This window comes from Myiozetetes cayanensis, unplaced genomic scaffold, assembly GCF_022539395.1.
Source record: "Myiozetetes cayanensis isolate MyiCay16 unplaced genomic scaffold, myiCay2020 scf27, whole genome shotgun sequence".
Classification (NCBI taxonomy): Eukaryota; Metazoa; Chordata; class Aves; order Passeriformes; family Tyrannidae; genus Myiozetetes; species Myiozetetes cayanensis.
This window is the reverse complement of record NW_026087488.1, coordinates 1296299-1311455: the sequence shown is the minus strand read 5'-3', so window position 1 is coordinate 1311455 and position 15157 is coordinate 1296299. Positions and strand designations below refer to the sequence as shown.

General features: G+C 55.9%; 1 protein-coding gene across 2 annotated transcripts; it reads right to left on the bottom strand.

Annotated features, from left to right (window-relative positions):
* Positions 1–6994: 6994 nt before the first annotated feature.
* On the bottom strand, positions 6995–13960 carry DYNLL2 (dynein light chain LC8-type 2). Of its 2 annotated transcripts, XM_050321853.1 has the most exons (3): positions 13811–13960; positions 10497–10635; positions 6995–8870 (listed from the first exon to the last, which is right to left on the bottom strand). In XM_050321853.1, exons 2-3 carry the CDS (start codon positions 10626–10628, stop codon positions 8733–8735), a joined length of 270 nt encoding a protein of 89 aa, XP_050177810.1. In that variant the 5' UTR covers positions 10629–10635; positions 13811–13960; the 3' UTR covers positions 6995–8732. The 2 variants fall into 2 exon arrangements, with proteins under 2 accessions (XP_050177810.1, XP_050177809.1); XM_050321852.1 differs by lacking the exon at positions 13811–13960 and having other exon boundaries at positions 10497–10649.
* Positions 13961–15157: the final 1197 nt, after the last annotated feature.

Below are 15157 nucleotides of genomic sequence, written 5' to 3'. Positions count from 1 at the left end.
TGTAATTACAATTTTAGGTTGGTGTTTTCAAAGCAAATTAGTGGGAATTGGATTCCTCAGCTCCTTTGAAGGCCTCAGGGAAGAATGTGGACAGGGTGGGGTTCCCCAGGCTGCAGAGGAATCTCCTTCAGTACTGATTTCAGGAGCCACCTCTGGCCTAAAAACATGGAGAAAGTGTCCTCTCTGGGCTGCATCACTTGGGCTGGGTTCCACCAGCCGTGATCCTGCCAGGATGGGGGCTCAGCCTCAGGACAGCTGAGCCCCAGACAGACCAGGGGAAGGTGGAACAACCCCCAGCCTCCCTGCAGCCCCCAGCAGACACCCTGTCCAAGAGGAATTCCAGCTCCAGTGGGGTGAGCACAGCTCAGCAGAATCTCTGTGTTAGCTGCTCTGATCTCAGGGTCCCCAGGAGCTCCTGGAAATTGATATTCCTGTTGAATATATGGATGACTTCCTTGAAATTGAGGCAGGTGGTTAATAACACATGGACAGTGCCATGGGGAAGCCAAACTGAACAGGAGCCACAGGAGAGCTCCCGGGCACGGCAGGTGCTGCTGAGCCTCAAGGAGTGGTGACCTGGAGCTGCTGTGGCTCTCCTGGCCTCCTCCTCCCCTCTCACATCCACCAGCTGTGTCTCTTCCTGCAAAAGGCAAAATGGAGAGAGTTTATCTTAACCTGATCACTCTGGGAACACAACTGGTCCAAAACACTGAGTGGAATTTCAGGGGTTTCGGTCCCAGGTTTTCCTGGATGGCTTTTTCCCTCAGTCTTGCCTTGAGAGATGGGTGAAGGTGCAGGGGCTGTCCCAGGGGTACCTGCAAAGGTGCACACACAGGTGTGGGAGGGGATTCAGCCCGTGCCCCTGCCTGCACCACACTCCACATTTCCCACTCTCCAAAGCATGTGCAAATTCAGCCCTCGGTACTTGGCTGCGTGTCTCCCACTGCTTTCCCAGCTGTTTTTCCAAGCTCTGGGCCAGCTGACTGGACAAACAACACTGGCTCCAGCCTTGTTTGCCACTGAACAACAGACACAAATGCTTGAAATACTTTCCTAATCTCATTTTCTCATGCAAACAACTGCAGGGATGTCAGGGATGTTAATCCAAGGCAGCAGCAGAGATGGGAAGGACCCAGCCAGGGAGCATCCACAGCCCCCTGAGCCTCTCCATGTGCTCCCATCACAGAAAGGTGCCTCTGCTCACACCCACCCCAACCTGGAGCCCCACCTGGGCGCAGGTGCCCTGGTGGTTTGGCCAGTGAGGATGATTCTCCCCCTGCAAGGAGGGCCATTGACATTCCATGGAAACACCATGGGCTGGGGTCACCAGCCCTCCTGGGAAGGGGGCTGAGGATTCCCAAGCTGTTTCTCTTGGAAGGAGCACTGGCTTTATTGGGCTGTGTGCTGGGATTGCAGCTGGACCTGGTGAGCAGATTTTGGAAACCCTCCTACTGCCCTTCCTTTGTGCTCCTCTCCTGGGCTTTATCTCCCCAGGGCTGGCAGAGGCTGGGATGTTTCCATGCCTGCCTCCCCCAGGAGATGGTGGGGACCCGGGGGACACTGGAGAAGCCTGGCTGGTGGCAGCAGAGCCTGCAGACACCTCCCTGTCTGTACAAAATAGCACAGACCTGCTTTTTTAGTCTATACCTAAATGTGTTTTCATCCACTGCGTGTTTACAGAAGAGATGCATTCGATTAACACAGAAAAACAACTTGCCCAGCCCAAGAGCAGTGCAGGAGCAGGGGCTGCCATCCTTACCTGGGGGCTGCATGTCCAGGAAGCTCCGTGAGTCCTTGGGAAGCTGCTGCCAGCAGAGCAGGGACCGTGGGACCCGAAACTGCAGCGACCTGCTGGGAGCTGGAGTGTGCTCTGCCAGCACCCTGCCAGGGATGCACACCAAACATGAGCTAATCCGGACAAAAATAGGAGTGAAATCATAATTCAGATGCATAATTCATGTGCATAATTTTGTCTTTGCTGTATATTCTCCCGGGATGTATTCTAGAAACTGCTTTCTTTCCCCTCCCCGCTCCCGTCCTTCCAAAAAGTGCCGTAGACGCAAATCATTGGAGGCAGCAAGAGGTAGTAGCTTTGCTGGGTTACTAAATAAATGCTAAATTTGTCTGAGTTTCTAGCCTACATCTTGGCAAGTGATGCAGATTGAAGCTGGTGGATAGACACGCAGCCTTGTGATAATCACAGGATTTTAATTGCTTTCATTGTGAGCCCTGGCTACTGATTGTATCTGCATGGAAAACTGTAACAGTTTGCACTTGCAAATGCTAAAAATGTTAAACAATAACGGCAATTAAGAGATAATTATAGTTATTCTGAAGCAAGGATTGTAGTTAAGACTCCAAGAAGACATCCCAAACGAGCAGGAAGCGTTGCCCTGTTTACTGCACAGACTTCAAGCTGCTTTTTCTACGGTGTGAGATCCGCCAGATTTAATTGCTTAATGATTTTCTATAAAATATTTAAGCACCACAGTATCTTTAGCCAGCCCAGGCTCTGCCTGAACCGCATTTATCAATCAGAGGCAGCGACTGAGCCCTGGCCTGGCACCCAACACTTGCTGAGTCACCCAACACTTTCCTTCTGCTAATGATAAAAGGAAACAGCTCCAGGGACCCCCTGCCAGCACTCCTGGGTGGGGACCCTGCTGGAAGGGGCCACATGGGTGCCATCCCTCGGTCCCCCTGCAGGCCGTGGTTTCAGAGGGACCCCTTGCAAGGGGGGGGTCAGGATTTACTCCCCCCGGGCTGACCCCCGGAGGAGCAGATGCTTTTGGCCGGGTCATTTTGAACCCTTCGAGAAACCAGGGCTTTGAAACCCAGCCTCGGGAAGAGGTTGTGTCCTTGTCTGAGCGTTCCGGGCTTTCCTCAGCAACAACAAAGGCGTTTGTTTTTCCCAGAGCCCCGTTCTGGGCCGGGTGCCAGCGGGCTGTGTGCGGGCTGCGGCAGAGGCTCGGCCTGGCTCCCGCCAGCCCCTCGGCCTTCCCTGCCCTGCCCTTCCCGGCTGGAGCGGCCCCGGCAGCGGAAACCGCGCACGGTGGGCACGACATCACACCCCAGAGCTGTGATCAAACCCTGCGTGGGGAAGGACCGCTGTAAGCAGGGATTTCCGTCCCTGACTCAGCTCAGGCAGCGAAGGGCTAAGCCAAAGCCGGGCTCACGCCGCGTGCCACACGCCCGGCCTGGCCCGCCAGCAAAGCCCAGAAAGCCTTTCTGCAGGGCTGGACCTGCTCACCCCAACCAGGGGGAGACGTGGGAAAAGCTTTCCCCAGGGTCTCGGTGCAGCGTGGCACCCTGTGGGAGTGCACGTCCAGCTCTGCAGATTCCAGCCCATCCATGTGTGGGACTCGGTGGCCAGGGCTGAGGGAACAAAGGGGGGCTTTCAGTGGCTCACCCCGCACAGGGACGGCAGAGGCGAATTCCTGGGATGCTTCTACGGGCTGCAACCAATGCAGAGGGAGAGCAGGGATCCCAGCAATCTCCTCCTCCTGAAAGCACTTCATTCACACCCGGGCTGGAAAGTGAAAGGAAAGGCCACGCACATGGTTAAATGTAGGGGGGCCCAAAAGCAGGGGGGGGCTCGGAGCGCTCCCTGAGAGCCTCCCTGCCCACAGGAGCCTCCCTGCCCACAGGCTGGGGTCGAGGGCACGGAGCCCAGCCGGGGTCTGGGCAGGCAGCTGAGCTGCAGCCGGGCTGCTCCGCAACAGCCATAAATCAAGGGAGAGGCGTAAGCAAGGGAGGGAACAAAGGACATGGAGGGATGCCACGGCAGCTGGCAGGGAAGAGCCGCACCAGGGGATGGCCTTGGAGGGAAGCCTCTGAGCTGGCTGAGGGTCCAGCCCCATGTCCTGCCAGGGGACCAGCACTGGACCTGCTCTCCTGCCTCTCTCCAGCCCAGCCCTCCAGAGGCCCATCAGCACAGGGCATATGGGGACAGGGGATGTGGCAGAGCGTGACCTCCTGCCTCCCCCTCGGCCCAGCAGTGCTCCCAGGACACCTCCCTGGCACTGCCCTGGCCCACCAGGGATTTTTCCACCAGGCAACAACGAGCTCTGAGTCCCCAGCACCAGGACGGAGTGACGTGGCCTGCGAGGCCACTAGAGCAGCCTGATTCCACAGGCAGGAGGGAAAACGCTGCACCAGGGCCAGATAAAACTGTTCCTTGAGCTTAACTCAGGGCTGCCCCTGCTCAGGCACAGGGACTGGAGCGGGGTTTCCTTACCCCATGCTGGGTGCTGAGCCCACCAGTGCTCGGAGCACCTGCCACCACCACGAGAAGGGCTGGCAAAGGCAGTGACCTGATGAGGAGCAGTTATTTGTCTCGTTGGTAATGAGTTATTACTCAGCCTCAGCTAGACACTGCCTTAAGGAAGGAAACATCTGATCATCTTTTAATAAACACAGTTGGCTCCTGCGAGGCTCCTGCAGCTCCTGTATCTATAAAGCGCTCCGAGACGCATGGCAGACAGAGCTGCTGTGAGTCACCGTCTGGGAAAGGGTGTCAGGATCCTTGCTCAGTAAATAGAACAAAGGAGGGAAACCTCGGGTGGGCAGGGATGGCACAGCCCTGCTTCCCTCACTGTGTGCCACCGGCCTCCTCAGGATTTACCCAACAGAGGCTGCTGAAAGCCAGATAAAAATTATTTCTGGGTTTTCTCTCTTCGTCTCAAACCTCCTGCAAAAAGGGTTGGGAGAAGGAACAGCTCCACTGGGTACTGGGTTTTCCAGCGACAGGCTCTGCTCCCACGTGCCTGGGGAAGGTTAGCACTGCAATGGCAATGCTGCAGGCTGGCTGGGAGGGAAGGAGAGCACTGACCTGCAGCATGGGTGTTCCCAGAGGAGGAAGGTGCAACTCCCAGGTCCCTGTGCTGTCACTTTGTCCCTTCTTGGAGTCCCAGGCGGTCACAGAGAAGGGGAAGAACATTGTGCCAGGCAGGCAGGGAGCAAGGCTGCCTGCTGATGGAGTCACACACCTTCTCCCACGGCTTTCCACCATGCTCACTCTGTAGAAGAATGAATGCCAGGTAATGTCTAGGAGCAACACCCACAGAGCACAGCTCCCAAACCCCAGCCTGCCTGCTCTCAGTGCCACAAAGCTCTGCTTTGTAGGGCACTTCCCCATCTGGAAGAAATACTCAGCATAAGAAACTGCGTAAGCTGGCTCCTAGGAGAGAAAACAATGTGACACTCTCACCAACCACGAACCACACCATCCCCCGCGGTGAACACACATCTGGAGAAACATCTGCACCCAGAGCTCGCCCCCAGCAGCAGCCTCAGACTCCCCTGCAACCCTGCACTTCCTGAGCGCCTCCAGGCAGGACAACACACCCTGAGTTTACATTTCAATGGCGGTTCTGCCCAAACACATCTGGAAGCAGTTTCTTTCCCCAGATGTTCCCCCCCTCAGATACATACCTTCCCCTCAGTGTCCTAGATCCAGATGTTTCCAAATAGCTCAAAACTGAGTGGATGCTGTTGGGTTCTCCAGCATGGAAACAGTTAACGCTCCGAGGCTTCATCCAGGACACCTGTGCCTGGTGGAAACTGGAGACAAAGTGGAGCCCAGCAGTGGAAAAAGTCAAAGCCAAAAGCTGTCAGGCAGCTGCAGGGGAGCGGGAGGGGAGGGCAGCAGGACACAAAGCTCCATGTTCAGACCTCCCCCTGCTCTTGGCTGTGTAGAGGGAAGCGCTGCTCAAATTCAGGCAATTTATGTCCAGGGCCCCAGTGCTACGAGGAAGATGATTCAGGGGAAAGAGGGCTACGTTTTACTGCCAAATTCCTGAAGATGAGAGCTACAGTTCCTTTTCCTTAGCCTGAAGCAGGACTCCCGCTGCAGTGACACATCCAAGGAAGCACCAAACCCACTTTCTACTTGCATGTGTCAGCTCCAGGGCACACCATCCCTCCAGCCCTGGCAGGGCCTCCCCTTCCCACCAGGGACCAGTTTCCAGCAGCACCACAGCTTGTGGATACGCGGCTGGAAGGAGGGGGTTTCCCAGATGGAACTCAGGCTGGGAAAGTGTTTCACCTGGGGTGTGGATCAGCAGCCTCCCGTGCTGCAGCAGGCACTCAGGAGCAGTTCCTCTGCCATTTGCTCGGTTAGCTCAGCCCCAGATGGCTGCACATTCCCTCGGAGCCACAGTGCCAGGCCTGGAACGCACAGCCCCAGCACAGCCTGCCTGGTGCTTCAGCACAGCAACTCCACTTCCAGCTAAAAGGCTGGGGCTACCAAGAAAAGAACATCACTCCCAGCTCCCCCAAAGTAGAAACCACCCCTGCTTTCGGGCCCTGGCAGGCGCGGGGGGAGCAGATGGGCCGTGTGTAACAGCCGGGGTGGTGCTGCGAGCGCCGGTGCAGCCCCGGGAGCTGCTCCCCGTGAGTCACGCTGGTGTTACTGTGCCACAGCAGAGCTGCTACGCTGCTGGAGCTGGGGAGAGCCCACAGCCTTTCCAAAATATCACACAGGCCACAACCACAAATGGAGGTTGCAGCAGGAGCAAGATAACAAGCTGAGGGGGTTGTTTGAGGGCAAGCCCACAGCCCCCGTGGTGAGAGAAGTATTAAACACATCAGTTCAGCTCTCAGCTTTCTCTCCAACACAGGGAGGAGGCCTGAAGGGAAAACCTGCTTTCCTGGGAAGCAGGGAGACACCTTTGTGTGCAGGAGCCAGGATCCCAGCTGCTGTACCAGCCCCCAGCTGTCTGAAGCCATTAAGAGGTCAGTCCCAGCACCTTCAGATCCAGGTTACTTGGCACAGAACATCCCATCAGGGTGCAGCAGGACACAATTCCCTTGATCCCTCCCTCTCCTTCAGCCTGAGCCAGGCTGGAAGTCAGCACCAGCACAGAGGGGCCACACATGCTCCTCAGGCCATTCCTCACAGACCTGCCTCCTTTGGGTCATCAGCACCTTCCAGGGCAGACAACTCACAGGTTTTGCTCAGGACAGCTGGTAAGGAAGAAGAAACCAGAGGCTGTTTAAATGTGTCAATTCACCTTTAATGTTTGAAAAAAAATAAATGGTATTTGAGCCATTGCAGTTATGAAGGGAACAGATCTTGCTCCACGAGAGACCGTGAACAGATTCACATTAGACTCATGCTTGGAAAAAAACAAACCCAAAACATTCTCCTTTCAGACCCAGAGTGGAGTTCTGAAGAGACAAGACCACACGAGCGCCCCGGACGGTCCAAGGCACGTTACCCCAGTGCAGACATTTCCATCAACATGAAATTATGACAGCTACATTCTTTCTAGTTACAACATTGTTCTACCCATAATACAAAATTAGGCATACTTTGGATTTTGCACAGAGACAAGAAGGACTTTTACTTCAGGAAGTCGTGAACCTGGGTCACCAAGTCATTTCTCAAAGCGCTCCCTTCACTCTGCCCTTCCCCACCCAGCAGTGATTTATTCTCAACATCAAATTCATCTTAGAGACACAAGGTGGGCTCAGCAGCTCAGTGATATTGCCAATGCATTAGTCAGCAAACCAATAAATAGAGCTTATGACAAGCACCAGGGTCTGACTTGCCATCACAGAGTATTTCTCCGCACCCAGATCAGAACTTCCTGCAGCGTAATCCCAAGTCAGTACGTACTAAGACAACATCACTGCTGAACCTATTGGAGACCAAGACATTTGTCTGCCTTTGAAGCAGATGTCACATAAGTTTCCTTCACACAAACATCACATGTAAATTTAACTTCTTGGTACTGTGCTTTAAGAACAAAAGCAGATATCAGAACATGGAGGACAGTCCTCCAGAAATAGCTTATCAGCTACAGAAAATAAAAATAAAATAAAATAAGAAAAAGACAGTGGCCACTTACAAGTCTTCCACACGACTTAGCTTGCTTTAAGGAGAGCATCAAGTTAAGGCAGTGTTGAGACAACTGGCTACAAACATGCCAAATAGAGCTGTTGTCAGTAGTCACCAATTTGATATCCTACTCCATTGCGGGGCTGGGCCACGTGGCTTTAGAGCTCAATATCAAGGTCTAAAGACTTCAGCCACAGGATGCTGCTTTCTGCAGCAAGCAGCAGCTCGGGGGGTGGTTTGGAAGCCTTCTAGACCAGGCTGAGTTGCTTACACAAGTCTAGGTCAACATTTCAGCAGAGCCAAAGATACAGCGATGGGCACTGAGCGCGAACACGGAGGGTGCCAGCTGCGAGCCTGGATCACAGTCCGAGGTGGAGTTCAACTTGGGTGTGGAAGCCACGGCACCAAGAGCCACCCCACCAGCTTTCAGGGAAGGTCTAAGACCCGCCCCGAGGGTACTGGGAGAGCCAGCTCTCTACAGTCTGCAGGGTGGGACAGAGGCTCACACTGGCTTTGCTCCTCTTTACAAGATTAACAGTCTAACAGGACTCAGTAGGGAAGTCAGGGGCTTTTGGCCTGCCCAAAGAAGTTTTCCCAGCCTCAAAGAAGGAGTTACCACTGAGGGAGCTGTTGTGGAATAGTTTTATTTCTTCCCACGTAAAGGCCATTGTTTAAGCATTTACAGGTTTCCTAGTGCAATACAACCAAAAAAAGCAGTAACAAAAAAATGCCGCCTTCTTCCCAGGCAACTAAACAGAAGTAGATTTTTACTGCAACATATACACATTAAATATAGTATACAGTCCATGCAGCGGCATAGCCATGTTAGAGGGAGTCGTGGCTTCAGCCATCAGTGCATTACAGTCCAAATCTCACTCGCTCCTACTTCCTATCCAGACTTGAAGAGAAGAATTGCAACCTGACCCAAGTAAAAATAGATGAAGTGCTTTGTCTCGTGTGTTACATAGCTGCCAAAGTTTCTGCCAACAATGCAGTGCCAAGTTGGGTTGTATTTCTTGTCAAATTCCTGAAGAAAGAGAAGAGAGGCATTAAGGCCAAGAAAGCCCACATGAAAATAGTTCTGAGCACAAATTCTGAGCTGGTTCTGTTCACACACTATCGCCTCTCCTCCCACCTGCAGCATCTTGAGATTCCCCACTGGAAGACACCGTTCTATTAAGCAACCAGCCCTCTGCACTGGATTGTTTGAAGGATCATATACGAGCAAAACATCTCCTGAGCCTTGGAGCATCCATCAGCCCTGGGCAGGGGGAGCAGAGGTGAGAGTTCTCCTTGGAACAGCCCTCTCCAGGCCCTGTGTGTAGGCTACTCAGGGGAATAGCTCTCCTCTCCCATTCCAAACCCACTCACAAAAAATAAAGGTTTTGGCATGTCTGCTCCAGCAAGGCATCTGAGCTGAAAGGTCACCTAGAAAAAAGGAAGGAGCCTGGCTTCTGCTGTTGGGGACTTTTCTACACATACAGGGGCAAGAACCCACATTGAAAACGAGCAGGCAGATCCACAGCCCAGAGAGCACATGGAGAACAAGAGGTCAGAGGTGAGCAAGCTGAATGCTGGTTCAATAGTCTTCTCCTACTTAACAGGTAGGATAGGGTTAAAGATCATTTTCCTCCCTCTAATTAGCACATAACACCCTTCCCTCCCCTGAGACAGAGCCAGAAGAACAGACTCAACACCCAAGATTAAAGCAAGTGCTAGTCTCAGACAGCAGCAAGAGTTTGAGTTCTTTGCAGGGAACCTTTGAAGTAAGGAAAAGGCTTTCTTGCCAGGGCACGAAGGTGCATCAAATTGCTTCCCTCCTCCCAACACACTCTCAGGGTATAAAGGCCAACTTCTTTCTGGATGCCTTCTGTTGCACTCGCTCACTTTACAGGCTGCGTTGCCCCGAGCACTTTGAGGTAAGTCATGCCTCAAAGTGATCTGAGAAGTCAGGAGACACCTTTGAATCCTTTACCTTCAAGCTTAGATTACAAGCAAGGCCCAAATGCCAGCCCAAGTGCCAGGACTGCACTGCCTCTGAAGTCACACTTCCCTCCTCCAAAAGCACTTTGCCTGACCATTCTGAGAAGCTGCTACAGAGGGAACCAACAGCTCCCCAGATGCCATCAAGCATGAGACAATTAACAGGCTCTTGCAAATGGGGAAGCACCTCTCCACCAGCCAGGGCAGCTGCTCACACTGTTTCTAACACTGTTTCCACAACCCCAGCAGCCACCACAAGGCCCATCCTCCTCCTCAGCTCCCATCCCAGAGCCAGGAACACACGTGCACTGCTGCCCACCAAGCGAAACATCAGAGTCATCCCACCTGCACTGGTGCTGCAAGTCAAGCAGCAGCATCTGTGGAGCAGGCCCTAAGCAGAGGCTGCAGCCAGCCCTTTCCAGGCTGGCAAATCCTGAGGGACAGCACTCGTAGTTTGCTCAGAGCTTGCCAGAGCTCTGCCACAGCCCTTCCCTGACCTTGGAGAAGTCATTCCATCCTCTTGCAAACAGCAGTAAAGCAGACAAGAAGCCAAGCATCTTCTCCCTCCCAACATGCAAGCATGAAGCCTCGGCCACTCAGCTCCCGACAGGAACAGACTCGGGAGCTTTGGGAAGTCTCAGCCAGCACAGCCCCCTCAGCCCCGAGTTACCTTCTTGATATATGCTGCAATGTCCTTTTCTATGTTGTACTTCTCCATGGCCTGTGTAGCACAGTCTACAGCGTCCTGCTGCATGTCCTCGGACATGTCCGCATTCTTGATCACAGCCTTTCTGTCAGACATGGTGAACCTAAGGCAGAACATAGACTCCTTTAATCCCTTCCCAAGGCAGGAGACGCTTCCTGTGCATCGGAGGTTGTCCTTTCTGGGCAGGCTGCGTCACAAGCCGACACTACAAACCCCTGTATGGCCTGGGCGAGTTTACTGGGGTTGTGAACAGCAGTCCCAGGCCAAGGTGCCCCTTGCAGCCAGAGCACTGGCTGGAGGTTAGATCAGAGACAGTCAAACATCACCACCTGCATTAAACACACGCAGGAAAACCTTCTGTGTGGGAGGAGACGGGATCTGCAGAGAGCCACAGCCCTCCTGAACAACAACAGGACACAGCCAAGTTTCCCTTCCAGGTGCACCAGTGGTTTGGCACATCTTCTGCTCAGAGCCCTGCAAGCAACAGATCCCAGGCAGCACACTAAGAGCAGCAGTGCTTTCATTCCACCCCATGCCAGGTGTCACAGTTCCTGCTGCGAGTTTAGCCTGGGAGGAGTGCTGTTCCACATTCAGCCATCATCACCCCCTCCCCTCCCTGCTGCTCTGCCATGAAACCCAGCCCTCAGCTGTTCCCACGGGACAAAGCTGGTCTGACGAGCCAGAAGCAGGTTAACAACACACTGCAGCCTGAAAACAGGGCAGGGGAAGCGACTCCCACCACAGAGCCAGCCCTCCCCACCCGGGAACCACAACACACGGTGCCAAAACCAGTGTGGTAGTGCTGTCCAGGACCTTCAGGAAACTGGGAAATGCTGCACTGGAGCCGGGTGTGCAGCCCCCTTCGCTCTGTAAGTTAGTTCAGGTGCTTTGTACCAGCCACTGCAGCCATTAGGTCTGCTGTGGCCTCTCTAGGGAGCTGTTCAGCACCAGGAAGTTTCCAGTACAGTTCATATTATCCTAGAAAACTGGGATTCCAATCCCAGCCCTGCAGCCTTTCTTCAAGCCCTGGAGGAGGAGCCCCATGCAGTCCTCCAGAGCCAGACCTTGCCCCCATGCCCCACAGAAGGCCTGGTCAGGGGTCACACGTCACCTGGAGGACCAGGTAACTGCTCCAAGAAGGACCACAGCTGCTCACCTTGCAGCACCTCTCACCACAGCACATTCAAACTTTGTGGGAATAAGCTTCTTAATGGCAAGGAGTGCCTCCCATTAAGCCTGCAGAGCACCATTAAGTTTCCTAAATCCTTTTACAGCGCTGTGAGTCTTGAGGTGATACTACCAAGCGTGTTTGGAAATAGTGAAACTACACATTTTTAGCTCTGCTGTGGAGGGAAAAAAAAAATCTGCTGCAATGATCACTTCCTGGAAGAGTCCCAGAAAACTGAAGGAGTAGCTTTGTTACAGCAATTAAACGAGCTTGCTACCCAGAGAGAAAGAGAATCCAGTTACATAATTGCAGCCCTCTGATTACAATACTTCAATTCTTCCCTCTGCCTGCACTTGAAGACTTCTATTGCCACCTTAATTTATACAATTTAGATACAGTCTTTAATAGAGCACTGCTATTAACACACACTAACAGCATCGGGAGGGATGACAGGAACTGAGCTCCAATGCCAACAGAGAGCACGTGCCCCTGCCACAGCCCTGGAAAAGCCACTTCCAGGCACTTTGTTCCTCTCCATACTGTGGTTTAAGCCAGTGGGGGGTTGCCTGCAGCCCAGAAACCCTGCGGGAAAAAGACACAGCTCAGAACAGCCCAAGCCACCTGCAGATTGGGAAAAGCCTTCCAGGGGTCCAGTCTGCTGGAAGAGGGAAGCAGCAGAAATCCACCTGCAGGTCATTCTTCCAGGAAAGCATCCTTAGGGAAAAAGGGCAAACAAGCTCTCACACACTCCAGGCCTTCACACACCTCCACTGCCCAGAGTTCAGGGGGCACCTGCCATTGCATAACCAGCCTGGACTGACCTGCAAAAGGCATCTCCCTTCCTCATTGTTTAGGCAAGGAGCATCCCAGTGCAGGCCCGTGCTGCCGCGGGCGACAGCGCCAGAGGAGAAATGATTATCTTTGAGGAGATCTCTGGCCAGCCTGCCCTGCCCTGCCCAGCACCCTCCGTGGCCAACCACCACAGGGGCTGGCAGCACCTGTGCTGCCCTGCACCTGCCACGGGACAGGGAGCAGCTCCAAGTGTCACCCTCTGCACCCACCTGAACACCAGGGCAGTCATAAGCCCCAGTCTGGGCTCCTTCTCTGGGGAGTTACAGGTGGGTCCTCCCCATGAGGCAGGCCAGTGCCACTACATACACATCAGAACCCTTTTAAACCACAGGATCACAGGTGGCCCTCGGGGTCTTGCCTCCCAACCTGGTCCTATCTGAGGAAAACCACAAAGCCCCGAGCACACAGCTCAGGGCAGGATGGGCCTGGGAAGGGGTAACAGCAGAGCCCCAGCAGCTACCCCTTCCCCAACCCAGGGCAGGATGTGGGCTACAAGGAGGGAGACCACAGCCCCAGATGCCACTCCAGGGCAGGATGAGGCCTTGGGAGGGGGACTGGGGCTAAGCCAGCACCCAACCTTTCCCTCATCAGGGTAGAATGAAGTCTCAGGAGCATGAGGCCCAAGCCCAGCACCTAATGACAGCTCCAGCAGGGCAGGCTGGAGCTTTGGGAATGGCATGAGACACAAGGCCCCTGGTAACCATTCCTTCCCTGTCCAGATTGGGACAGAGCCCTAGAAACGGGACGGGGCTGAAGCCCAGCACCCACCACTTCCCCATAAGGACAGCACGGATCCCGAGGACGGGTACGAGAAGCCAAGCCCAGCATCCGTCACTTCCCCATCAGGACAGCACAGATCCCACGGATCGGGACGAGGCCCAAGCCCAGCACCCACCGCATCCCCCCCCGCGGCCGAGGAGGGCCCTGGCAGGGGGTGCGGCACAGCCCCTCTCCGCGCAGGGCAGCGGGGCTCGGGAAGGCGCTGCCGGGAGCCGGAGCCCTGCGTGACCTTCACGGGGGGAGCCCCAGGGGCGCCCGAGGCCGCGGTGACCTTGCCCGGAGCAGGGCCGGCACCGCACCAGCGCGGACCCCCGGGGCGGGGCGGGCTCCGAGCGCCATCCACGGGCCGGTCCCGCCCGGCCACGGCCGCGACCGCGACCCTCCCCCGGGGCGGACCCGCCGCCACCTCGCACACGGAGCGGCCGGTGCCGGACGAGGCTCGAAGACCCCCGGCGCCCCGGCGGAGGCCGTCGCTCACCTTCACAGTGACAGGGCCACCCCGGGAGGGCGAGGCACGGCACCGAGGAGGAGGAGGATGGGGTGTGAGGAGGCGCGGCCCCGCTGCCTCAGCCCGCTCCGCTCCGCTCGGCGCCCCGCGCGCTCTGCGCCCCGGCGCCGCGCCGCGCTCAAATACCGCCCCGCCCGCTGCGGCGCGCGGGCCGCCGCGCCACCATTGGCCGCGCCGCCCCGCGCGCCGCGCTCCTATTGGCTGCGGCGCGGCGCGGCCCGCCGCGTCGGCCCGTCCGCCCGCGCTGTTCTGCCTACATCCTGTTTCATCCCACAATGCCGCGGGGCGGCGCGCGGCGGGAGGGGCGGGGCCGGGGGCGGGGGCGCCGGGAGGGGCCGGGGCCGGGCTGAGGGGACGGGGTGAGGGGACCGTGGTGCCTCGGGGGCTTCGCCGCCTCGGGACCCTCCATCCCCGCGGGGAGCCTGATCCCCTGGGAGGGCTGATCCCTCAGAGGGGGCTCTGCTGCCCTAGGGGGTCAGGATTTCCCCGCGGGGGTCCCCTCTGCCTTGGGGACCCCGATCCCTGAGCCTGAACCCCTATGAGGGACCCGTTGGGTTGAGTCGCACACCAGAGTGTTCTCCTGGAGCTTGCTGTAAACCTTTTCCTCCACCACCATCCCCAGATGTCCATGCTTTCAGGTCACTGCAGCAGGTGCTCAGTGTCCATCAGCAGGACTCAGCATCTCTCCAGACAGATCTCCCTCCTCCCGAACACGTCAAGAGGGTTCTCACATTTCTTGGGGTTTTCTTACAAACAGCAAAGCATGGGGAATGCCCCAAAAGTTTGGGGAATGACCAACTTTCACTAGACCATCAGGCCCATGTCCTGTGAAAGCCACCGCTTTTCTTCTGGGATGCCTCAGGGAGTCCTGCCAGGTCATTTTCCAGCCAGGTCCAATCTTCTTTCATGTGGAAAAGCTGATAAAATCCCAACCCCAAGTATTGCACTGCTGAGAATTGTCCCTGCACCGCAGCAGAGCTGGGGGGTGACGTGGCTGTTCGAGCAGCATCAAGAACACGGGATGTTCCCCACACACGTGAAAGCCAAAGTGAGGACAGAGGGGACAATAAAGCCCTCCTGTTCACACCCCTGCCTGTGAGCTCTCACGGGGGCTGGCAGCGAGGGAGCACCGGGCCAGCAGGACCCTGGCACGCAGGGGTGACACCGGTGCTCCAGCCGCTTGGCTTTCCCGCACGGGGATCCTGCCCTGGATAACTCTGCTCCGGGCACACTCCTCCCCCCCGGCTGCCCCTGCGTGCCCGGCTGCCGGGCTGGCCGACAGCCAGCTCCCGTTTTGGTTGCTCCATTTCACTCGAG